Source organism: Herpailurus yagouaroundi, unplaced genomic scaffold (genome assembly GCF_014898765.1).
Source record: "Herpailurus yagouaroundi ecotype Mexico unplaced genomic scaffold, PumYag 166, whole genome shotgun sequence".
NCBI classification, from domain to species: Eukaryota; Metazoa; Chordata; class Mammalia; order Carnivora; family Felidae; genus Herpailurus; species Herpailurus yagouaroundi.
Window position 1 is genome coordinate 26453729 of NW_024412407.1, and position 25253 is coordinate 26478981.

General features: G+C 36.2%; 1 protein-coding gene across 7 annotated transcripts in view; it reads left to right on the top strand.

The window, feature by feature from the left end:
- ABCC9 (ATP binding cassette subfamily C member 9) overlaps window positions 1-25253 on the top strand; it is a 130180-nt gene that overhangs the window by 93060 nt on the left and 11867 nt on the right. For all 7 annotated transcript variants that reach the window (XM_040488690.1, XM_040488689.1, XM_040488692.1 and 4 more), the window contains 8 exons: window positions 1265-1422; window positions 5046-5138; window positions 9729-9831; window positions 19372-19473; window positions 20054-20174; window positions 21478-21608; window positions 22331-22409; window positions 24279-24387. In XM_040488690.1, coding sequence (XP_040344624.1) covers window positions 1265-1422; window positions 5046-5138; window positions 9729-9831; window positions 19372-19473; window positions 20054-20174; window positions 21478-21608; window positions 22331-22409; window positions 24279-24387 — 896 coding nt within the window. The remainder of the gene's footprint in view (window positions 1-1264; window positions 1423-5045; window positions 5139-9728; window positions 9832-19371; window positions 19474-20053; window positions 20175-21477; window positions 21609-22330; window positions 22410-24278; window positions 24388-25253) is intronic.

A 25253-nucleotide genomic window follows, 5' to 3' on the forward strand; every position in this document is an offset into this window, starting at 1 on the left:
AATGAATATGGGGAAAGAAGAGATAAAACAGTCCTTATTTGGACATGATTGCCACTTGGAGAGTCCAAGACAATGGGTACAATGAAAACCCAATTTGAAAGTTCAGAAGAGTGTCTACATAAGGTGTATAATAAAATTCAGTAACTTTCTCTACACTAAGTGAAAAATTAAGTGAAAAATAAATTCTATTCATACTAATGACAAAAACAAAATTAGAAACCTTAAATGAAGAAAAGAGATCCAACAATCCCAGAAATCCTAAAAATCCTATATAGAGAAAGAGAATTTCCATTTCAGATACCCAGAAAACAGTATAAAAATAAAATACTCTGGTGATCACAGAAAACAAGTAGATCAAAAGAACAAAATGGAGAACTCAGAAATACCAGCATATGGAGAGATTTAACATAGGATAAGTGTGGTATCTGGAATCAGTAAGAAAGGATTTTTTTTTTCAATAAAGGATGTTGGGACAATTAGCTGTCCATAAAATACAAAGCAAAGACATGTGGAATAAAGATAGCCATATAAAAACATAAAGCTATAAATAAAATGTGGGAGAGTAGTTTTAGAGTTTGGGGGTACAAAAGGGCTTTTTAAGTAAGACACAAAACTCTGAATAAGGAAAAAGGCCAACAGAAATGACTATATAAAATTTTAAATTTCTATTGAGTTAAAAGCATCAAAGACAAATTTAAAATATAATAGATTAAGTGGGAGAAAAGCTGGTAACATATATAAAGCAAGAGGAAAACATCCATAATCTATAAAGAGTATCTAAAAATCAAAAGGAAGGTAAATAATCCAATCAAAAACATGCAAAGGATATGAACAAGCAGTTACAGAAAATTAATGTAAATGTCTTACTGGAGAGAAATAGCTGTTTTTTTAAAAGTATCAGCCATTCTAAAGAAAGAGATTTGTATATGGTTATGTGGGAAGATTTATAATCTATCTTGTCCAGTAAAATAAAACAAGAACACATGGACAAATAAGATTTATAGTATAGTGCCATTTACATGAAATTCCCAAGATAAATAGACTGATACACTGACTGATGATAAGTAGATAGGTAGATAAATGGATACTAAACTATGGGAAGTTAGTGAAGTTGTGGAGTGAAGACTTGCTTACAATGAAAAGATTCATATGCTACTTTTGTAACTAGTTACATAACATTAATATAAAATGAATATTTTATTGCATTGTAACCAAAATTTTCTTTGAGCTTAAACATTTTCCTTTCAAACTACCTTCTTAATAGCACATCCCTCCAACTTTGGAATCTCTAACTCGCTCAACACTGCTCTGCCTGTCTGCCATTGGCATGATTTCTTATGCTACCCCTGTGTTCCTGGTTGCTCTTGTGCCTCTTGGGGTCGCCTTTTATTTTATCCAGAAATACTTTCGAGTGGCCTCCAAGTAAGTAAAACAAAGTTCTGTTCATTTTCAAAAACCTATATATTTGATTTACTGTGATCCAGATTTGCTGTAGTGTTTTTCAAGATTAGGTATGGAATTTGGAAATGCAACCTATTTTTAACATGATGAAACCTATATTATGCTTCATTTGGAGATCTGTTAACACTTGTTTCTATAATTGGTTGTGTAAACCTTCCATAGCTCTGGATATATATTAACATGTGGATTTGACCTGTTGAGTTTTGAATCCACAAACTACGCCAAATTTTTCATTATATGGTCCTTTTGCTTAACATAGCATTGACAGAAAACCTGTAAGATCAAGGGTAAGTGATTTAATATTGTTCTATTCCACAAGTGGGAAAAAAAGGGATAAAATATTGTAAAATGCTAAAATGCATTCTGTAAAAAACTAGAAGAATTTAAAAACGTTAAAGTGATAAGTCAGAGTGATGACCAGAAAAGTAGATAACCCTGAGTGTCTGATAGAAGGGCTGTAACTTTAAGAGATTGGAACTTTTCAAATTGGATCATTTAACACGTACTTGAGTACCCAGCTGAATATATATAAAAGTAGCCATGAATCTTAAATTCTTCTATTAATGTAAGATTTATCACTTGCTGAGATGCATCATAGTTAAATGAAATGTAGTACCAGTTGTTTTAAAATTTCCAATTTAGTTTTGAAGTCTTGCTATAAATAGTAAATTTTATATCATTGCAATAATCACTTTATTTCAACAAACACTTATCAAGCATTTTTGTGTTGAAAAATAATTTTGTAAGCCATGTGGCAAATGAAGAGATCCACCTGACAAGAACCTGTTCTTGAGAAACTTAGAATCTGGAGAAAATGAAGCATATATATATATATATATATATATATATATATATATATAGTAATCCTTGTATGTGGATTAAGTGCTGGAATAAGAAGGTAGATATTGAGTTTATTCAGTAAAATGAAAATATTTAATAAGACTTGAGTGCAAGGATGATGATGAAAATTTGGGGAAGGTAACAAGAAAGCCAAGATTATAGTTGGCTCTCTATATATCATATAACATTTTTTAATTTAAAAAATATAGTTATTTCTCCCTAGAGGTTATGAGTTAGGGTTCTTCAAATGTTATAGATCTGTATTAAGTATTTTTTCATTACCAGCCTCATCCTATTTTCCTGTAGCAAATTTAGACCGAAAGGGAGAAGTTAGTCATCAGTTCACTCTTTCATTTCTTACAGTCCTATTGCGGATTCTGCTTCCTAGAGGGGCAAAAAGTTTAGTTACTGCATTTCTGCTGACTATTTCCAAACCTGTCCTTATCTTCTCACTATTAAATTAAGTATTACAGTCATGTCTTACTTCAGTCACATATTCATTTGGCCTTATTATTGCCCCTTCACAATCCAAATTGAGTGCAAAGGCCAGGCAAATATTCCTAGTCATTTATAAATTGGAATTGTGAATTCTGTTTAAGAAGGAATAATCTGTTATTAGCATTGGTAGTAAGTGACCAAAATATAGAGGAGATGATCACTTTTAAAGAATTAACACTAATAATGGATTATGAACCATTCTTATTTGAAATTCTTTGAAAGTGAGTAAATATGGCCACATGACTTTCAATTTCACAGACAAAAAAAAAATCCCTTCTAGATGTTGAGGCTCCACCGGACTCACTCATGTTGAAAAGCTCAAGCAGCTTAACAGACTGCTTTCTAAACACCACAAGGAATTAAAGTGGGAGACATGAAATGTCATGGAATTTAGAAGATCTGAAATCAAAGATCTAATGTGTGGTTAGCTCTGTAAGGAAGTGTTTCTTACAAGAATACAAGGTCAAGTTATATCGTCACCTGTTTGGTTTCACAAAATGTAGTCCTATAAACAAAGATTTCTCCTTCCTAATTTTTTCCCTTCACAACAAACCTCAAATGTAGTGGCCACCTGTTGTTGTGTCAAATTTACAAATAGCCACTTAGTTTTATGTTTAAAAAGTAGCAAACGACTCACATTCCTTCATATTCATTTTCCTCCTTCCCTCTTTCTTTTTCTTCCCTCCTCTGCATTTTCTAAAGTGAATAAATCCATTGTAGAAACTCGAAATAAATTTGCATTTGTTTGGAACGATACAGGCTGCCCAGTATGGCCCAAGTTAACTGTTGAAGATTAAAGTAACAGTATAATTCAGTTGACTCCGGAAGGTGAGAGTTGATGCCACAACTCTAAATCCTCAATCCCCCAAACCTAAAAACAAACAAAAAAAAAGTAGAAAAAAAGACTGAAAGAAAAAAGAAGGATGTTTTGAAACATATAGTATAACTCTTAGCCTATTTTCGAGAAATGCTGGCTTACATGGTTTAAGGAAATGTTTTCATGAGTAGCGTGCATCTTTATGAAAGGGATGATCAGGCGTTTGTCTACCAAACATACATTGGATATTATATAGGTCCTTGGAGAATCTATGAATAAAAGTTCCATGAAGGCAGAGATTCAAACTCATTGTGGCCAAAGGGAAACTCATTGTCTTTTTCCTCAAATTGCTTTGTTCCGTGTCCCTCACCCTGACAAATAACACTGTCATCTGTCAAGTCTGCTAAGCCATATTTGACTCTTTTCTTTTACTCACCCTGCTACAACTCGCTGATTGTTATAGTTTAGAAGCCTACTTCTGGAAGACTATCTCACAATCCTCCCCCTATTTTAAACCCCACTAGTATCACAGTAATTCAGAACTTTTAAAAATCTCTGAGATAGACTCTCCAAACTCACTTTTCTCTTTCATCCATTATAGCCTCTCAAGTTATGTTGCTTAAGCACAGCCTGATGATTTCTAGTCTTCAGTGACTTTGTCCAGTCCACCCAAGATCTTCTACTGTCTAGTCCCACCTCTCCTTTATACAAACTTTCTCCCCCTTAGCACTCACAAAGGACTCTGGACCCCAGCCAGACTGAACTTGCTAGGTTCTTTAGTCTCCTGTGTTTGCTCTTGTTCCCATTAGCTGGAATGTACTTCTTCTTGACTGGTTGAAACCCTCCTCAAAGCTTGATGAGATTTGGCCTAAATTCTACCTCCTCAAAAAAAAATATTACCCATCTTCTAGGTATGAAATAATCATCCATTCCTCTGTGTCCCCACAGCACTTTTAGTTGTTTTATCAAGCAAATGTTTGTTTGTTTGTTTGTTTGTTTGTTTGTTTGTTTTTTGAGAGAGAGAGAGAGAACACATGGATGTGCAGGCAAGGAAGGGCAAAAGAAGAGGGAGAGAGAGAATCTTAAGCAGGCTCCGTGCCCAGCATGGAACTCAGTGCTGGTCTCCATCTCACAACCCTGAGATCGACCAAAGCCAAAATCAAGAGTCGGATGCTTAACCGACTAAGCCACCCAGGTGCCCCACAAGTAGTTTTTTTTTTTTAACAACACATATATTTGGCCTAGACAAAAATTCATTATGTACCCATATTTCTCTTCTTCTTTAGATTATAAGCTGTTAAAGTTTTTGTTAACTGGGTTCTAGAAGAAATAAGTTGCAACGGCAAATAAAAACCTATCTGAGGATGAATACAGTAGTCTTTGAGCATGAATGCATAAGAAGTTAATTTTGCACTTCTCTCTGCTCTAGGGACCTCCAGGAACTTGATGACAGTACCCAGCTCCCTCTGCTTTGCCACTTCTCAGAAACAGCTGAAGGACTCACCACCATTCGGGCATTTAGGCGAGTAAACATGTTTTCATTTTGTGGATTAAGCCATTACATCATCAACAAATATTTATCTACAAATAACTGATAACTGCTACCATTTTTTGGATGCCCACTGTGTGCATGGCAATGTTCTAAACTACAAGAATGAAAAATATGGCAATAAATATTCAGAGTTAATTACCTAAAATTTTAACAAAAATAAAGAAAGAATGAAACACCATATTGAGAAGACACTAGCTGTATAATGTAGACCATGCTTTGCAAACCCTAGCCTCGGTTTACTTATCTGTGAAATGGAGAAATCAACTGTGCTTCTTAGGCCCTTGGGCTAATTGAAAAATGCATGTAAAGTATTAACCACAGTGATTAGTGAAGAAGCACCCAATAAACAAGTTAAAATGAATGTATTATTGATAATAATAAAAGAAATATTAAATCAAGGTTATTTCAGGATTTAATCCATTTTCTTCAATGTTGGTAAATAGTGATAATCCAAGCTTTTGATCAAGAGTGTTTGCTTAACACTTAAAGAATTATCTGCCCTATTTACCCTGTTTAAGTAAACTCACTAAAGAAGGTGGTACCACTGAATATTTCATTTAATCTTGGAAATTGACATATTAAAGTGTTATGTCTTCTCGCAACCCTAAATGCAAATATGTAATTATTTCAATTAGAGATTTTTCTAACCTAAGACATATTTATATTATTTTACATATATAAACTTGAATTAAAACGAATATAGAGGGGCACCTGGGTGGCTCAGTTGGTTAAGTGTCTGACTTTGGCTCAGGTTGTGATCTCATGGTTCGTGAGTTTGAGTCCCACATCAGGCTCTGTGCTGATGGTGTGGAACCTACTTGGGATTCTCTACCTCTCTCTCTGCCCCTCCCTTCGCTCACACAGACACACACACACACACACACACACACTCTCTCTCTCTCTCTCTCTCTCTGTCTTTCTCAAAATAAATAAATAAACTTTAAAAAAGTAGAATATAGAGATATAGAGATATAACCATCCACAACGTGTATCACAGAATTTCTACATAAAATCTACATAGACTTCATCATGAAACATTCACATTTTCTGCAGTGGTGTGTTTTCCCATCTTATTGGAGATGGCAAAATTATTTATTGACATTGTAGCCAGCAATGACCACTGGTACTCATAAGTGCATCATATTAAAGATTACAATTTTCACCAAATAAGTCCTTTCAAGTTAATTTATTTGAGTATTGAATATATGCTAGGTACTACTCTTGATGTGGATATTTAATGATGAAAAAGACATGGCCTTCCACTTCCATCCCAGATAAAAACCACAAAGAAAACAAGATAGCATGGCAAGTGAGGGGCAAGAAGTTACTGGATTCAGTCAAGCTGGTCAATGGGACAACAGAATACTGATGGATTCAACATATAATAGCCCCTGCTCTGTTTTCTCTCTGAACTAGTTGAGGTTATTTTCTAAGAGAGAGAGGACTAGAATCAGGTAAATTGTCATGAAGGAAATGACAGTTCCAAATGAGAGAAACTTGACCAAGAGTCAAGGTTTAGGCTTTTCATTTACATTTGTCACTAGACACAAGGACAGAATTTAGCATGACTATTCCTAATTTTACATGAGGAGAAGTCTAGGTAGTTGTAAAAAGAACCAAATATTATGTGTTAAACCTTCACGCTTGAATTATGATTGAAAGAAACAAAAGACAACTTTTGGGTAGAAGTATCTGCATCATAATCATCCAGATTTACATCTTCCAGGGTTCCTTTCTAAAGTAAATATTAAATACCACAAGTATCAGCATTTTTAAGCCAAAGGGAGTTTCAAAATGTAGGGCTAGTCCTGCTGCCATGAATAAAATTCTAGAGTCTTTACATTTGGTGCTTGTGGTCAAGAATCAAACATGTTCTTTTCCCTCCATTTCTTCCTTCCTTTCAGGCTCCCTGGATCCCCAGAGTCTTCAGCTCTTTTGGAAAGTTATTATTTACTGATTAGGCTGCTTTTCCTCCCCTGCATTCAGGGATCATGGTGTACTCACACACAGCAGTGTACTCCCTCAAGTAGTTTACCACGAAAGCATCACAGTTAAATTAGACTGAGATTTCAGGGACCTTTCTTTTTTTTTTTTTTTTTTTTGTCCAACAGAATAAAGGTCTAAGAATGTTCAGAAGATGAGCTGGATGTGGATGAAAAGATACAGACTGAGTGTGTCAAAGTTTCCATTAGGAAAACAGAAGGTTTCTTGCCAAATAGAAACACACAGAAAGAATGTTCACTGCATTTCCACCCCTCCCCTCTCGCTGCTGCTTCAGACCATTGCCAATTCCATTTACAAACTCTTTAAGAGTGTATCTGAAACAATATCCCAAAACTAAATGGGGAGTAAGAAGAGTCCCAGACAAAGCACTTTGTCAGAATAAAGTGTTTGATGTTTATCTCAAATGTAGCCCAGTGGCTTTGGTCCAGTGGGCCCCACCTCCAATCTCTCCACTACCACTGTCCTCTACGGAGAGAACCCTGTCTTGAGCCCCAGAACATGAGTTTTCTCATTTCTGTTCCTTTGCTCATGTTGTTCCTACTGCTTCCAGTGCTTTGTCCTCCCTTGTTCACCTGAAGAATTCAGCTCATCCTTTAAAACTTCACTCGGACCATCCCCACAGTGCTCTTTGAAACTTTGCTTAATCCTCCTTCTCCCCCCCGTTCCTCACCTCATTCCCTGCCATCCCGACCCTCTGGTCAATACAAATCACCCCCTTCCTTAATGTTCAAGTAGCATTTTGTGCACGGAGTCATTATGACTAGATTCTGTGCTGTGCCATCCTTGTTTGTTAATACCATGTTTACCGCCTTCACTAAAGAATGGGCTCCTCGAGGGAGAGGTTATGTCTCATTCATGTAGGTATTCTAATGTCTCATTTAGAGTTGGTGCTTCCTAAGTGCTTCTGAATGAGTGGATGAAAATCGACATAACACTGCAAACAGAAAGATTGGCTCTTACATGGATAGATCTCTTTACAATTCATATCCACTATCTCAGTAAATCCTATAATCCTGTGAGCCATTCTACCTTTTCATTATTCACTCTATTCATCTTTAAAAGGGTCATCACAGGACAAGGTAGCCATGTTTCTCTGACTGCTCAGTCCCCTTCAAATGTGTTGCTGTTCAGGGCAGGTCCCCCTGTACATGGCATTTAGATCAAGGCTGCAAACTCATAACTCAAAGTGAGGTAATTATTTGGCTCTGATTGCCAAATCCTTTGATTACTGTAGATCAGATGTTGCTGTTTGACTCAGTTATCTGATTTATCTGGTTTGGCATATTGGAATGATCAGATCAATTGGACAGATATCAAGTATCTGCTTTATATTGGCCTGTATAGATGGCTTCATGGGCCAAGGGAACACCCCATCCAGGACTTTTTCATTCTTTGATATAGTGATGGTTTAATATAAAGTTTTGCAAATTGATTTGCAGATTTGGGGAAACTTTGGGCAATCTGTTATCAAACAGGAATCATTGCTGGGCTGTCAAATGAAATTTGGCTATTCCTCATAAATGCAACATGTAGTCAAGCAGTCCATATAAGAACAGAGGGTGGATAGACCACATTTTGATATGGCATTTCTTCCAACCTTCAAACCAGTTATTTTGATTATATTATCCAGCTTTCCATTGTTTTGGTTATTCAGGGAAAAATAATTGAAAATGAAAAGAGACTATTTCTGTTATTTAGATTTATCACCATGTAGCATGAGTTCTGTGAGAGAGTAGCTCACACGTTGAAATGGATAAGATTTTTCTTAGAAGTTTCATTTATAACATGGATTACACAGAATTTGGTCTGATGGCATTGGTTGCCAAGAATGGACTTAATTTGGTCAGGAATCAATATCTAAACTGTATATGTCATAGAACCCTGTAGGTACCATAGACTAAGAGTTCCTTCCATGCAATGACCATCCTTACAAATATTTTAGAATCTTGAGCGTAAGATACCACATCTAGCAAGAACATTTGCCACCTCCGAGGACCCCCATCCTCCACTTCTTGCCACCCAGTTTCCTTCTTTGGTTCCCAGAAACACTGGGCAGCAGTAGATATTTAAAAGTATATATTTTCCTGTTACACGTGCATAGTTTCCTGTCTTTCCTGGTCCTCATCCAGCACCTCCCACCCAACTCTGTGTCATTGGGAAAAGTAAAATATGCAATAAAAAGTAGGCATACTGCATTTCTGTACAACTTACTCTGGTTTTTGTAAGGCCCTTGCAACATAGGCCATGCCTTGTCTTTGTGGCTACAAAATTATGTGGAAATTTATGAAATGATCTTTAATAGGAATTTGTCATCCAAAAGCTTCTTTTTCATAGCGGAGGTCTGAGAAAGGAGGAAACACCGAACCACACCCTCTCCAGCAAGCATACAGCAAAGCAGTAGCAGCTGGCCTTTATTTTGAAGTCGGAGTCAATTTACTAGTCATTCCATCCCATCAGTTTGTCACTGTCGAGTAAATAGTGTAGTAGTAAGTGTGACTGTTTCTTATTATTTCTCCTGTTGTGTGGCTAGCATGATAATAATTTTGTTTTCTACAGGCACGAAACCAGATTTAAGCAACGTATGCTGGAACTGACGGACACAAACAACATTGCCTACTTATTTCTCTCAGCAGCCAACAGATGGCTAGAGGTCAGAACGGTACGTTCATTTCATGATTTCGAAATGGAAACCAAACAAAAAAAGGGGGCTGATGCAAAGAGGGAGACAGTTGTAAAAATTAGTCTTGCACTGAGATTCAGCACTAACTTCACTTTTCCAGACATTAAAACAGCTCAGGTTTGTTTATGTTACAGATGAAATTTGTCATAATGTTTTAGCTAATGGCAAGACAAATAGCCCAAAAAGCAAAAATTCATTTTGTGTTCTTTAGTCTCTAGATTACATAAGTTAATGGAATGGCAAATGTTTGTATAACTTCAGTTTTTTTTTTTCAAAAAAGCAAATTTGACAAGTGAACAGATGTACTCATTTTCCTTCATTGAGCAGGACAAGCCTAGAAGAGATGGTGACTTTCTATGTTTTAAGCCAGTGGAGGATCACATTAGCACAAAACATAAAAAACTGCAATTAATCATCTGTTGCCTTCTTCTTTCCTTTATGAAGTAGGAGAACAGGCACATGCTTTGGCCTCATGCAGACTTGAATCTAGCAAGTTAATTAATTTATTTGAGTCCTGTTTCCCATCTGTAAAATAGAAACAAGAATATGGGGGTGTTGCGATGAAAAATAATAAGACCTCTAGTTCACTGATTAGCAAATGCACTCGACAAATGACTTTTGAATGAATGGATGAATAAATAAATGAGTGGAAACAGCACCTACCCTGGTAAGTGGTTCATAAGCCAACCAGCTGGAGTATGAACCAGGAGATGAATGAGATACAAATTCCAGAAAGGAAGGAAATGTAGTTTGCAGACTAGTCTGCATAATCAGCACTATAAATAAGCTATTTTTGTGGTAATGATGAGTTGTCTGTAAACTTTTTAAAAAATAATTACCTGTCCATTTGTCAAAAGGAAAAGTAAGTTTATCTGTACTATTGTAAGGACATCGAGTCTACTAATTAAACATCCCTACTGTATGCAGGCTTTCAAAACTCAACAGACCAGAGAGGGCAGATAGTGAAAGGAATTTGATGAGGTTAAAATGAAGGAGGCTAGGTTATAATCTTGAGTTGTTGATAGACGGATACAAATTGATATAGATTCTTAGAGCCCCCTGTGAGCTTTAGTTGTCATGATTTTCCACTGGTTTAGAGATTCTTTTCCACTATGTTAGTAATAATATAGAAATTATTCAGTGACATAAGACAATTATATTTTACAAATTTTAGATTGGTTGTTGTTAAGAAATTCCTTCCAGGTAGCTCTGGGGCAGGACAAAATGTCTCCTGAATTACCTATATATAGATAGCATGAAAGCAGATGAAGTACTGCTTAGGATTTATAACCAGACTAAGACCTTATTTCTAGATCCTATCCAGACCCTAATTCCTCGTTTTAAGCTTCTATTTGTTTGTTTAAATTTGTTTTCTCTAAGGAAGAAAAAAACCCAATCATATCTGAATAACAGAATTAATCATGAAATAGCTTAATGAAAGAATGTCCCCAAACCACAAGGGAAAATATCAGTAGTTACCTTTGTTATCTGATTTTTCTTAACTTGGAGATCAAGCATGTTTTTTAAGGGGCAAGTGTGTTTGCTTTGGACTTGAGGTGAATGTGTGACCAGACTCCTGTTTCTGCTCTTTTGCACTTCCTACTGTCAGGTTAATGGACAAGTGTTTAACAAGAATCTTCAAGCAAACCGTATGTTCTACTCTCATAGCCAGAAGACAAGATATTAGAGCCTTCAGACTGCCAAAAAAGGGGAAGTCAGGAAAAATTAGAGAGGAAGAGTGGCCAGATTCAGAATGGCTTAGTTCAGTTTGACTCATGGCCCGTTACTTTAACCCCCAAGTGAAAAGGCAGCAGACCAACCTGAATGTAAAAGAATTCTAGTTCCAACTGTAGAAACTGAAAGAAAATACTGGTATTTGAAACAGGAAGGGCAGACTTTGCTATCTATTTTGTTCCTTTATAATACATTTGTTAGTATGTCTTGTCTTTGTTTTCTGTGTTATAATCCTTCCAACATTTGCTGTCTAATCTCATTACCAGAGCTCTCCCTTAAAAACCAATACAAAAATAAATCAGGAATCTTTGGCTTCTATTTCTTATGGATAAAAGTAAATTTTGTAAGGAACTTGTTGATTCATTGCAAACTTCCAGGCATATCTGCAGACAGAAATCAAGTTCCACAGTCTTTTGTATATGATTTGTCTCTTTTGCCTAATTGTGTGTGTCAATAAGTTTATATAGGTGTATATAGGTTTATATAGGTGTGCACGCACACACACACACACACACACCCCTCTAGACAGCCCTCAGTGATCCAACTTAAAACTAGTCAGATTCACTCTCTTTCTGTTTTTTTTTTTTTTTCTGAGTACATTGAGAGTGTTCGTTAGAACCAGGCTGTTATTTAGAGTATGTAAATATCAGAATATTTATTTGAATATAAATGCTGTAATCCAAGAACATGTGCTACAGTAGGAGTATTGAATAAATTAACTAGATAACTCCTATTAGGAAATAACCTTTCTCCTAATTGTATACATATAAAGAACTCATTACTACTGTCCTCCTGTGGACATGTCCACATCACTGGAGACACAATTTCAGCTTGAAATAAATGGACCTTTTGTCAGAAACATGAATGTTGAGATATAGGACCTTGGAGACTAGGGTGTGAACTGTTCTCTGACCCCGACAGCTGTGGACATAGTCTTGTAAGTCATTAAAAAAATAAGTAATGTATGGGGCGCCTGGGTGGCACAGTCGGTTAAGCGTCCGACTTCAGCCAGGTCACGATCTCGCGGTCTGTGAGTTCGAGCCCCGCATCAGGCTCTGGGCTGATGGCTCAGAGCCTGGAGCCTGTTTCTGATTCTGTGTCTCCCTCTCTCTCTGCCCCTCGCCCGTTCATGCTCTGTCTCTCTCTGTCCCAAAAATAAATAAACGTTGAAAAAAAAATAAGTAATGTAAACTTCTATTTGTTGCAGTGAATCTGCATTGATCTTACTTAACCCACAGTATTGACATAACTCCTCCTTTCTCTATTCTTTGCCATATTACTCAGCAAATTAAGAAAAATATTTGCTTATAGCAAATACTCTTGGAGTTCTCAGAGCAGAAACACAACTAAAGTGGTACAAGGAAGGTTGGGGCATTGGGCATGAATCAGAAGAAGCAAGTGTTTGCTCTCCTGTGTGAGGGGAGATCCTGATGCAGATCTAGGGATTTCACCAACTCTAATTCACTCATCACCTTAATGAAGAGAAAGGGGAGAAAATTTATTGTGGTTTTCTGTGGCTATTTTTTGCCTCCCTTTCTCTTCATTCTCAATTTGAGCTTTCAAAAGCAATGTCACTGGATTCCCTGGACAGAAAATCTCAAGAAGAAAGGAAGGGAAACCAGAGAAAAACACCTTTTGTGGGATTCGGGAAGATCCATGAGCCCCATCCAATTTTTGTTCATTCTCTAATTTATTTTAAATACATGGCTCTCATTTCTTTCCCTCATCAACTTAAGTGAGAGTTAAGACAATCACAAGTTATTCCCCTTCTCTGAGTGAACAGCTTTCCCTACGGAAGAGGTAGCCCTGACCACTGTATTCATTTCATACTCCTTCTGAATTAGCAAAAAAAGATAAAGGTCACCATACACTCACATCGAAAGAGGACAAGAGTCTAAAAGAGCAAACTAATTGGCTGGAGGAAAACTAGCAAGACCGTGACCACCCAGGTTGCTTTGGCAGAGAGGGGAGCATTTTTCCTGTGGGTGCCAAGTGGAGGGGGCCGCAATCACGTGCAGAGTGTCACTACAGCCTAACCTTTGAATGCTGCTTACGTTCTCTGGTTCGACATGGCGTTTTCTCTTCAGCCCTCTGCACTAAACACTTCCAGTTCTTTGGCACCGGTGTTTCCATTTGCGAAAATTGTGTAACTCTATCTAAAGGCTGTCTTTCCAAGGCTTTGTCTTGCTGTGTGGTGAAAGGATAAAAGAAAATTCACATCGGGAAGCCAAAAAGAAAGTCTTTAGAATCAACAGACTGAAGTGAAAATAGTATTCAGGGTGAGCTTGCACGAGAGCCTGTTTTATGAAGCAACACAGAGCTTTTTTGTGCGTTCATAACTCCACAACAGACAGGTGTGCACTGATCTTATACTTTGGAGGCCCTGATATATTCCCCCAGATACTCAGTGGTGCCATAGACCAGTACTTCTGAGGGCTACAAAAGGAAAGAGACTGAATCTCTATTAACTATTTGCAAGTCTGTTTTATAGAATTATAGTTTTCACTATAGAAAAGATAGATAGATGCCATTGAATCACTGGAAATCCAAGAAGAGGCCTCTCTTTTAGCTTTGAAAATCAAAGGCTTCTCTTCTGGAGGGAAGTGTTGAATTCACAAACTCGATGGAAGTTATAATTTATCACTAGACAGATAAAAGGTCCTCTGGTGGGGACCTCTTTGAGAACTGGCAGTTCACATAAGCAGTAGCTTCTATTTCCTAAACTGAATTTGTCATTCCATTGTATCGTTTTGACCACAGGTGCTTTTATTCAGTGAATTGATTGATTAGTATGTGTAAGGACTTAGCAGTAGAATAAATGCTGCCTAGTGACCACTAAGTGCTAAGTATTTGATCTCCTGTGTGAGTTATTCAGACCAGCTGCTTCTCCTTTCTTAATTAATTGCCTTGAAGCCATTTTGTTGTTCACATATTTGCGAAAAAAGGAAAGAAGGTATAACTGTACAATCACTTTGTAATTCATTACATTGCTTAAGTTTAATGGTAAAGAAACAAAAAGTAGGGAGCTAGCATAAACTCTTACATTATCCACCAATTTCACACACCTCTACTCTTGTCCTATTTGAAGGGAAGTTAATAGAATTTAGTATTTTTGCTATGAGTTCTCATGATAAACATTGTGCACAAAAGAGCTTCCTTTCTTATGCAGATCAAGGTAAAATTCTGATCAAATGCCTCCAAAAAATTCCAAATTCATTACAAAAAAATTTCTTTGAGCAGTGGAAATAATCTAGGAGTGAACTGAAAATATCTAGTTTGGTCTAACCAGAAGACAACATGGATAGTACTTTCTAAAAAAAAAAAGATAAAGAATATTTTTATAATAAATAAAATAACTTTGATATAGCTTTGATATAGGTACAGACATCCTGGCTTTTAAGCCCTCATATCCATTCGAATTTAGTGGACTGTAGATTTTGAAAATGTGTTCATCCACTGAAAATGTGCTATAAATGTACTTTAAGAAGCTATGCCTTATCACTGAGATGTCAAAAACATTATCTCTTAAAACCAAAAAACCAAAAACATTATCTCTTATAAGTAAATTTTGGCATATTTTATTTACTGTGATAATAATTAAAATAATAGTGTCTAATTATCATAATGGAAACCTTACAAGCAGTTTTAAAAACATTAGCCATATGAAAGAGAGCCAGAAAATATATATTAACTCAAACTTATTGATCAGCCTTTTCCTTTCCCTCCTTCATCTGTTTTTACTTCTCTTGCTGGCTTTATTGCCAGGGTAAACTATCTATTACCAGAATTACCATTTTAATGTAATAGAAAATAATTTAAATACTCATCTAATTGCATTTACCATTTAGTTCTATAACAAGTGAATCTAAGCCCCAATATAAAATATAACGATTCCATAGTCATTTTAATGGAAGGGGAGAGGGGTGAGAGAAAGAGAAAAAGAGACAGAAGGAGACAGAGAGTTTGAGTACATAATGTTTTGCATTTCCTTTATAATGTTTATATTAGGGCTACTGCCTAATTTCCATTGTTGAGACTCAGTGATTATTTTGTTGTTATATTTTTAAAAGAATGTATGCAATTTTGAAAAAGAAAAGCAAAGCTGGAGGCATCACAATTCTGGATAAAGCTGTAGTGATCAAGACAGTACGGTACTGGTATAAAAACAGACACACAGATCAATGGAACAGAATAGAAAACCCAGAAATGGACCCACAACTATATGGTCAACTCATCTTTGACAAAGCAAGAAAAAATATCCAATGGAAAAAGTCTCTTCCACAAAGGTATTGGAAAAACTGGACAGCAACATGCAGAAGAATGAAACTGGACCACTTTCTTACATCACACACAAGAATATATTCAAAATGGATGAAACACCTAAATATAAGACAGGAAACTATCAAAATCCTTGAGGAGAACAGAGGCAGCAACCTCTTTGACATCAGCCATAGCAACTTCTTACTAGATATGTCTGGGATGCAAAGGAAACAAAAGCAAACATGAATGTCGGGACCTCATTAAGATAAAAGGCTTCTGCACAGCAGAAAGATAAAGGGTTAGTATCCAAAATCTATAAAGAACTTATCGAACTCAACACCTAAAAACCAAATAATCCAGTTAAGGCATGGGCAGAAGACATGAATAGACACTTTTCCAAAGAAGACATCCAGATGGCTAAAGACACACGAAAAGATGCTCAGTTTCATTCATCATCAGGGAAATACAAATCAAAACCACAACGAGATACCATCTCATACCTTCAGAATGGCTAAAATTAACAACACAAGAAACAACAGATGTTGGAGAAGATGTGGAGAAAAGGGAGCCCCCTTACACTGCTGGTGGCAATACAAACTGGTGCAACCATCCTGGGAAACAATATGGAGGTTCCTCAAAAAGTTAAAAATAGAACCACCCTGGGGCGCCTGGGTGGCGCAGTCGGTTAAGCGTCCGACTTCAGCCAGGTCACGATCTCGCGGTCCGGGAGTTCGAGCCCCGCGTCAGGCTCTGGGCTGATGGCTCAGAGCCTGGAGCCTGTTTCCGATTCTGTGTCTCCCTCTCTCTCTGCCCCTCCCCCGTTCATGCTCTGTCTCTCTCTGTCCCAAAAATAAATAAACGTTGAAAAAAAAAATTAAAAAAAAAAAGAAAAACATTAAAAAAAAAAAAATAGAACCACCCTATGATCCAGCAATTATACTACTAGATATTTACCTAAAAGATACAAAAATACTGATTCGAAGGGACAAATGCATCCAGATGTTTTTAGCAGCATTATCAACAAGAGCCAAACTATGGAAAAAGCCCAAATTTCCATCAACTGATGAATGGATAAAGAAGTTGTAGTAGACATATATAATGGAATATTACTCAGCCATAAAAAAGAATGAAATCTTGCCATTTGCAACAACATGGATGAAGCTAGAGTGTATCATGCTAACTGAATTAAGTGAATCAGAGAAAGACACATACCATATATGATTTCACACATATGTGGATTTTCAGAAATGAAGCAGATGAATATGGTGGGGGTGGGGGAAAGAGAGAGGCAAACCATAAAACGGACTGTAAACTATAAAGAACAAACAGGGTGGCTGGAAAGAAGGTGGGGGGGATGGTTTAAATGGGTGATGGGCATTAAGGAGGACACTTGTAATGAGCACTGGGTGTTGTATGTAAGTGATGAATGACTAAATTCTATTCCCGAAACTAATATTATACTATATGTTAACTAAATGGAATTTAAGTAAAGACTTGAAAATAAATGAATGAATGTATGAATAAATCAATAGATAGATGAATGAATGAGGCTCTTCTTCCCAATAAGGCCAGCTGGGAGAAAGTAGAGAATATAAATTAATAAAAATGTGCCTTGTTTCAAAGCCTTAATGTGTACATTACCCACAGAAATTTCTCAGAAGCTGAATGATGTATTTATTTATATCAAACTGAGAAGGAGGACCTTGCTCAAAGTATCCCCTGATACTAACTTGCTTTCTGGTACTTATCACAGAAACTTTTTATAAGTCCTTTTTAAAAAGATAATATAGAAATTACAAATTTACAGCATAACTTCAAAAGTACTAACTTTAGACAGAGGGCTGGAAGGAAAAATTCATATTGCTGTAAATATTTTAGAAGTATTTTGGGAGCATGTTGGCATTTGTAAGATGTAAGAGTGGCCCAGACTGGTTAGATTATGCATCCATGTAGTTGTTGCTTCAAATAAAGGGAAAATGAAGAACTGTCTAATTGGGATGTGACAAGTTGTTAACACATGGTCCCATTGGAAGAAGCAATCCAAGGAGCATTTACTACCTCTTTGGAATTTACTGCCTCAAGAGAGTAACTCTGCATGATTTCTTTCTTTATTCTTTATAAAGATCATGGGAATCATTATGGAATTAAATTTTAGTGCCTCTTTTAACCTTTGATGTTTTATGATGCACATAAACTTTTAAGCTTGCTTCAAACGTTTGAAAATCATCCAGAGGAAAAAAGACATCCTGATACATGGAGGTGGTTAAATCTAATGGGCATTTAATCTTTTTTAGTCCTTTCAAAGTCTTTGAATTAGGTATTATTTCTATTTTCCAAAGAAACTGAGTTTCAAAGGGATTTAAATTATTTGTCTGGTAATTGGCAAAGTCAGGGTCTGAGCCCAGATCTCTGATTTCAAGGCTGGGATTACTGATTGCTCCTCAAGAACTAGGTCTTTGGAGTTGTTTTAAAAAGAGTTCGGAAAGCTCACATGGGAGATGATTTGAGTAACTTCACTTGTTACTCCAGTATGTTAAGCAGTCCATTACTGTCATTAAGGTCTTTTTTTTTTTTTTTACTGTCATTAATTTCTTAGCATTTAGTTATTTGTATTTGTTTTTTTTTTTTTTTTTGAGGGATCAGAGACATATCTAGACTTGAAAGGTCACAAGTGAGATGAGACTTAAAATAACTGTAGAAGTGCTCATGCCTGAAATGCTACCTGCTTCTGGAACATGTGACTCATCAGCATGAAAAGTTTGAAAGATTTCTTTTACAAATGATAAGACATAACAATGACTAAGACTGCTGGGAAATGGGAAGGAACAAGGTGTTTGAAAATGGATGGTTGTGCCCTGTTTCTTATTTGAGATAAAGACTGGCCTCAGTGAACTTTTAAAAATTTCACAAAAGAGTTTACCATTGAGTCATAGCTCATCCAGATGCTCTAAGACAGGCCCATACTTCCCATTTAAGAACAAATATAAACCCTTATCCTTATTTACATGGAATCTGGAGACTTAATGTCCCAAACTCTAAGCCTAGATATTTGACAAACAGTTTAGACAAGAATCTAAAGTTAACCAGATGCAAATTTCTGCCAAGCCCTTACTATATAGCACAAGGGAGCTAGATCACAACTCTGACATAAGCACACATGAAATTGAAGGTAGTAAATCAAGTTTCGAAATAATTACTTGTCCGGCAACACAATGCTATAGCAAGGGTGGGGGAGGAGAAAAAGAAACCCTACGTCTGATCCTGGTGGTGCCACCAACTGCAGCTTAATTTCTGGCAAGTTATTTAACTTGTATGAATCCATTTCTGCACAGATGCAATGAGAGTGCTGAATTACTCCCACTCCAGCCCTAATATTGTGAGTTGTCATTCATCCGCATCTTAGGTAACCTTCCCCTGAAATTTATGTGTACTGTCTTAGTACCCACCTCTCTAAATTGATTGGTACCTTTTGTATGAGAACTCGACGAAAATCTTTTAGCATTTTTTTTACTTGCTCCTTTTTAGGATTATTTGGGAGCTTGCATTGTCCTCACTGCTTCCATTGCATCCATCAGCGGGTCTTCCAATTCTGGATTGGTGGGCTTGGGTCTTCTGTATGCACTTACGGTAGGTATGGATGAAAATGTCTCTTTTCATGTGGTGTTGGAGGTGCTTTCTATAGTCATCGTCAGTTCTTATTCATGGATTTAGAGGAGCAGTTTGAAATTCATAATGAAATGACATCTTGCAAATAATGGTAGGATGGGGCACAAGCTCAGCATTTTAGGACAGTGTGGATTCAGTTCTTATACTGTGAGTCAGTTTTTAGAAACTGCTCAAACTCTATGGTGAGAGCACTCCCGAGGTGTGAAATCCCTGTCCTAAGTCATTGACAACCCATTCTGAGAAACTAAAATGAATATGAATATAAATGAGAGAAGTACAAACAGGTAATACAACTTGTGCAGGGAAGCAGGGGACAGTTTACACAACACTGACATTTGAGGACACTTGAAGAAGAGTGGACACTTTCTTTGCCTGCTTTATCCCATGATACCCTCCCTGGTCTCTGATATCTTGCAGCACTTATAAGTCATAGCACATGATGTACACTAACTGTACAAGTCATCCTATCCTAAAATATCCAGTGATTACAAAGATTGCTACTTTATTTTAAACGTGTTAACTTTTTTGTCACCTGACGCAGATAACCAATTATTTGAATTGGGTTGTGAGGAACTTGGCTGACCTGGAGGTCCAAATGGGGGCAGTGAAGAAAGTGAACAGTTTCTTAACTATGGAGTCTGAGAACTATGAAGGCACCATGGGTATTGTTCTGAATATTATTTTGTTTCACTTAAGTGTTTATTTTATATAAATGATAGTTGTGTGTCAGACACTGTTTTGCTTTTGTTTTCCACTTTAATATCCAGAGAATCCCTTCTCATCTTGACTTTGCTTTATAAGGTATACCTGAAATAATATGACTACTTAGGCCTGAAAAGTTTTGGATACAACCAGAATCCAAATAGATATTATTTAGTAATATTTAAAGAGAATTATAAAAAGTATTTGGACTTTATTACATTAGTTACTAGCCTAAACTATGAACTATTGTGTTTTCTTTCTCAAGATCAATTTAACTTAGATGTCAAGAAACTTGGATCTTAAAACTACTCACTGAGATTCTCAGCTTTGCTAGAATAAAATTGGCAGGAAATTCAATACTGAAGACGGAATGATCTTTCTTAATTTCATGCTTAAAATGCATTCTTCTGCCTAAATACTTCAATAGCTATCCAGATCTTCAAGGACAGAACCCAGATAAGTTAAGCTAAGATAACTAGACTCCTCATTAGTCGATCCTTACCCACCTACCCTAGTCTCATCTCTCATCATCTATCTACACACCTTTTACTCCGGCCATACCAACATACTATGGTTTCTTTCTATGGTTTTCTTTTTATCTTTTTTTCTCTTTATATATATTTGAAACAAATTTCACCACCCCTTATCCTTGTAAGACTCATCTCAGCCACCATCTCCTCTGGAAACCCTCCCGGAACTCTCAGGTTACCACCATCTGTGCTCCCAGAGCACCTTGGGTTGGCCTCCATCACTGACTCTCCTTGCAGTGTTGCAGACACCAACTTACTTGTATGCTTCCCCCAGGACACAGTGAGCACCATGAGGTGTGTCTTTCCTCTCCATATTTCCAACACATTGCACAATACCTCTCACATTTTAAGTACTCAGATGTTTCATGACTGACTGACTGCAAAGGAATGAATAACTATCTTAAAGAGAATCAAGTTATGGAATGCAGAAAAGACATTAGATAGTTCATGCTCCAAAACAAACACAAAATAACTATTTTGAAAGTTCTTAATCAATAAGCCTTTACTCTGAATGTAATTTTAATTTTAAAAAGACATAGCATTTCGTTCAGGATTACTTTAAATTTACCAAAAAAGTATATGTTTGTATGTATAAATGTATATCAGTATGCGTATGTTTCTTTCTGTCACTCTCTCATTCCTTTTCTCTCTCTCTCTGTCCCTTTCTCCCTCCCTCCATTCCACTCTCTCTTCCTCTCTCTCTGGCTTCCCCTACTCCACCCTCACCCCCCAGACCCTTCTCAAGTTCCAGAACATTGGCCACAGGAAGGGGAGATCAAGATTCATGATCTGTGTGTCAGATACGAAAATAATCTGAAACCTGTTCTTAAACACGTCAAGGCTTACATCAAACCTGGGCAAAAGGTATGGAATTCATTGCCATTTGTTTCATACAAAACCTTTGATGGAGCCATTTTATCACTACCTAAGCTCTTCAGACATCCAGCCAAGTACATTCTCACTGGGCTCATGTAACACTCCTGGTACTTTACAGATCAAATTATCTACATAAAAGAGAGGGGAGATAGGATCAGGATAAAATACATGTTCTCTAAGTTACATTGCCATTCATTAGTCTCCCACGAAGATCAGGGAAATCAACAATACATGTGTTTTTCCAAATTTTTGGCTTCTGGCTCAAAGCCATATTGGACATCCCCTTGAGAAATTTTGCATTTGAACTAGCTCTAGTCCCAAAATGGTTTGTTTTAGTTACTTTAAAAAGAGAAAATGTGCAGAAAAAAATTGAATCAGTCTTGTTTGTTATAATATCATCACTTCTAAGATAAAGTTGAATACTTACTTATTAGACCAACAATACACTAAACACAAAAATTAAGCCATAAAGGAAAAACAACACAACCACATACACATCAAAAGAGCTAGAATGAAGTCATTGAAGATTGGTGAGGATTCTATGTTTTCATCTTAATGATAATACATAAAGGAGCCCTAAGAAAAGAATAATGATTTATTATAACTATTTAAATAGAAATGCAGTTTCACCATGGTATCTTGTCTAAATTAAAACTACTTTTGCCCATTTTCTGTGTCCTCTTCTCTTTGGGTGACGTTTGCTTTTTTAGGTGGGCATATGTGGCCGAACTGGCAGTGGGAAATCATCATTATCTCTGGCTTTCTTCAGAATGGTTGATATATTTGATGGTAAGTTACTAACTCAGTTTTTTTTTTCATGACTATATGGTGATTTTCCTTAAAAAAATGCAACATCAACTTACCTAATCCTGCAGAAATAACAAACGAATATTTATAAGGACTTTGTGTCCTGCAACCCATGGCTTGAGGTAGGTGTCCCAGATAAACTCTAGAAGTAAAGAATGAACATAGAATTGCTAATAAAATTATTAGCCTTGAACTCAACTCTAGAGACTGTTGTTGAAGAATTCTAATAAACTGGTAAAACGAAAACAGTACCATCCATTTTGAACAGCAGTAGATTCAGGTGGCATTTTAAGAGAAAGGAATAGGGGAAACTAAAAATATATCCATTCCCATCAAAGGAAAAAAATGCAAGGAGATAAGTAATCTACATTATTAATTTTGCTGCATGAATCTTACTATCATCTTAGTAACATGGTTTAATGATGTTGAACATTTTGTGAGGCAGCAAAGCTGCAAACTGCCAAGCACATGTTGAAAACATACAAAATATTTATGCATCCACAAAATTACTAATAATATGATACGTGGAAATAATTTAATCTTTGCTTTAGAAAAAATATGTCACATTATTTAGTCTATCAAGTGGCCTATAAATAGCCCAGCACATAAGCAATCTTGAATAAAAGGGGATCCAGCAATGTGCTTGATCATGAGCTCAAGGAAGTGCTTCCTATTATTATCTGAAATGATTATGCTGACAATTATAGTACTTCACATTTTTATTATACTTGACAGTTTATATTACTTAATGTAATCTACACAACAGCTTTGTGAGATAAAGAGGTCAGTTTATGAACAGCGCAGATGAACAGGAATTGAAGTCTCTTTAGGGTTTAGACTCAGAAGCAGAGTAGGCATCAGCCACTGGGTTAGCAGCCTGCCCTTCCATGGCGAGTAATAATACACAGGTACTTTGAGGACTTTCAGTGGTTTTGCATTGTAAGTCAATGACATAATCCAAAGACAATTGATTGACACTTTTCATTCAAAAAACAAAAACAAAAAACCTGTGGCTGTAACTGTACATATTAGATTAGACTTTTCCTTCCTCACGAATCCAGAAACATGATTTAGGCTCCATGTGAACTATCAATGACTGATTCTCTTATTTAGCATTAAGCTATTAAGATTTTAATAGATAATGTGGTACTCCCGAAAGAAAGTTTAAGTTGATCACTTTGCTTCTTCTTGAATCTAAATCTAGCTGGAAAAGGGACTCCCACCTGCCATTTTTCACCTGGCCACTCATTTCATAGGGCAATACTGTCTTTACACAAAGTGATGTGATAAAATAGCTTATCAATTTGAGGAAAAAACATCAACATTGCACAAGTCTCTGATAAGTCTAAATCATTAAAATTTGATTTGTATGTCATAGAATTTCCTTTCTTATTTGCAAAGCAATGTTCTGTTCAATCAATACAAGAGTAAATAATTTAGATAAAAATCACTGTCTTCAAGGAGTTATTATTGTGGTTAGGAGAAAAAGACAATTAAAACAGATAGGTAAATGTATATAGAATATCTTGTGAAGGAAAATAAACAAGGAAGGAGGGTAAAGGAATATTGGAAGAAAGAAGACCCATTAAGGAGAAAAAGTACTTTTGGTTTGTATGAACCACAGAAATTGAATAGAAACTGAGAATCTCTTTAAGGGAAAATACATAAGATAAAATATCACCAAAATGTATATTTTTCTTAGAGATGCATAATGATGTTTTTAATACTTAAATGGAAAGCTTTATCTTCTGAGTTTCAACCCTGAACCCGGCAAGTACTTTCCGTTTGTAAACAATATTGTTTTTCTTTTGATTTTACTACGTGCTTATAATTTTTGTTTCTCTTTAACAGGAAAGATTGTCATTGATGGGATAGACATTTCAAAACTACCACTGCACACACTACGTTCTAGACTTTCAATCATTTTGCAGGATCCAATACTATTCAGTGGTTCTATTAGGTAGGTGATGTATTCAACAGAAACCTGTATGCCTCAGGATTTACCTTTTGGCTCATGGGAGGGTTTTACTCAGAACTGCTTTTCAGGTAGGTGTGAATAATGTTATCAGGATGATAAGATCAGAGAGGTACCTGGCTGGCTCAGTGGATAGAGCAAGCCACTTGATCTCAGGGCTGTGAATTCAAGCCCCACATTGGGTGTGGCCCTACTTAAAATACATTACACATGTATTATAAAATACAAAATAATTAAAAATTTTTAACTTTTAATTAAAAATAAAAAAGCAATCAAACAAACAAAATAAGGATGATAAGATCAAATATTCTGACCAACAGTTTGGATTGGGAAACCCTAGAGTTGCTGAATTAACCTATAGAAGCCAGTCCCTTATATATTTCTAGGAGCTCTGCTCTTTAAGTTTGACTCCACAAAAGCTACTTTTTCTTCTGTACTTGGAGCAGCGATTGTTGACAGACATTTCTAAGGTGTTCTGCCTTTACAGATATCCTGCCTATTGCTTATGCGTCTGGCCTGGGCTCAGCAGATATTAAGTTCAGTGAATCCCTTGGCTCCCCTATCCCTCACAATTACTCTTTCAGCCAAAATTGCTTTTAAGAAGCCGCTACAATCTTCTCGATACCTGGTTTATGGTTTCCCACAGTAAAAAAAGAAAATGAAAGAAAGAATGGCAGTATCTAGGTATCTACTATCTTCTAAGTGCTTTGAATATATTGTCTCATTAAATCTTCAAAGCATTGCTCTAGTATACATATTATTATCCTTATTTTACATATGAAAATTTTAAACCTCAGAGAAGCTCTAATTTGTCCATGTTTATTTATACACTTAGTAAGTGGTAGAACTCC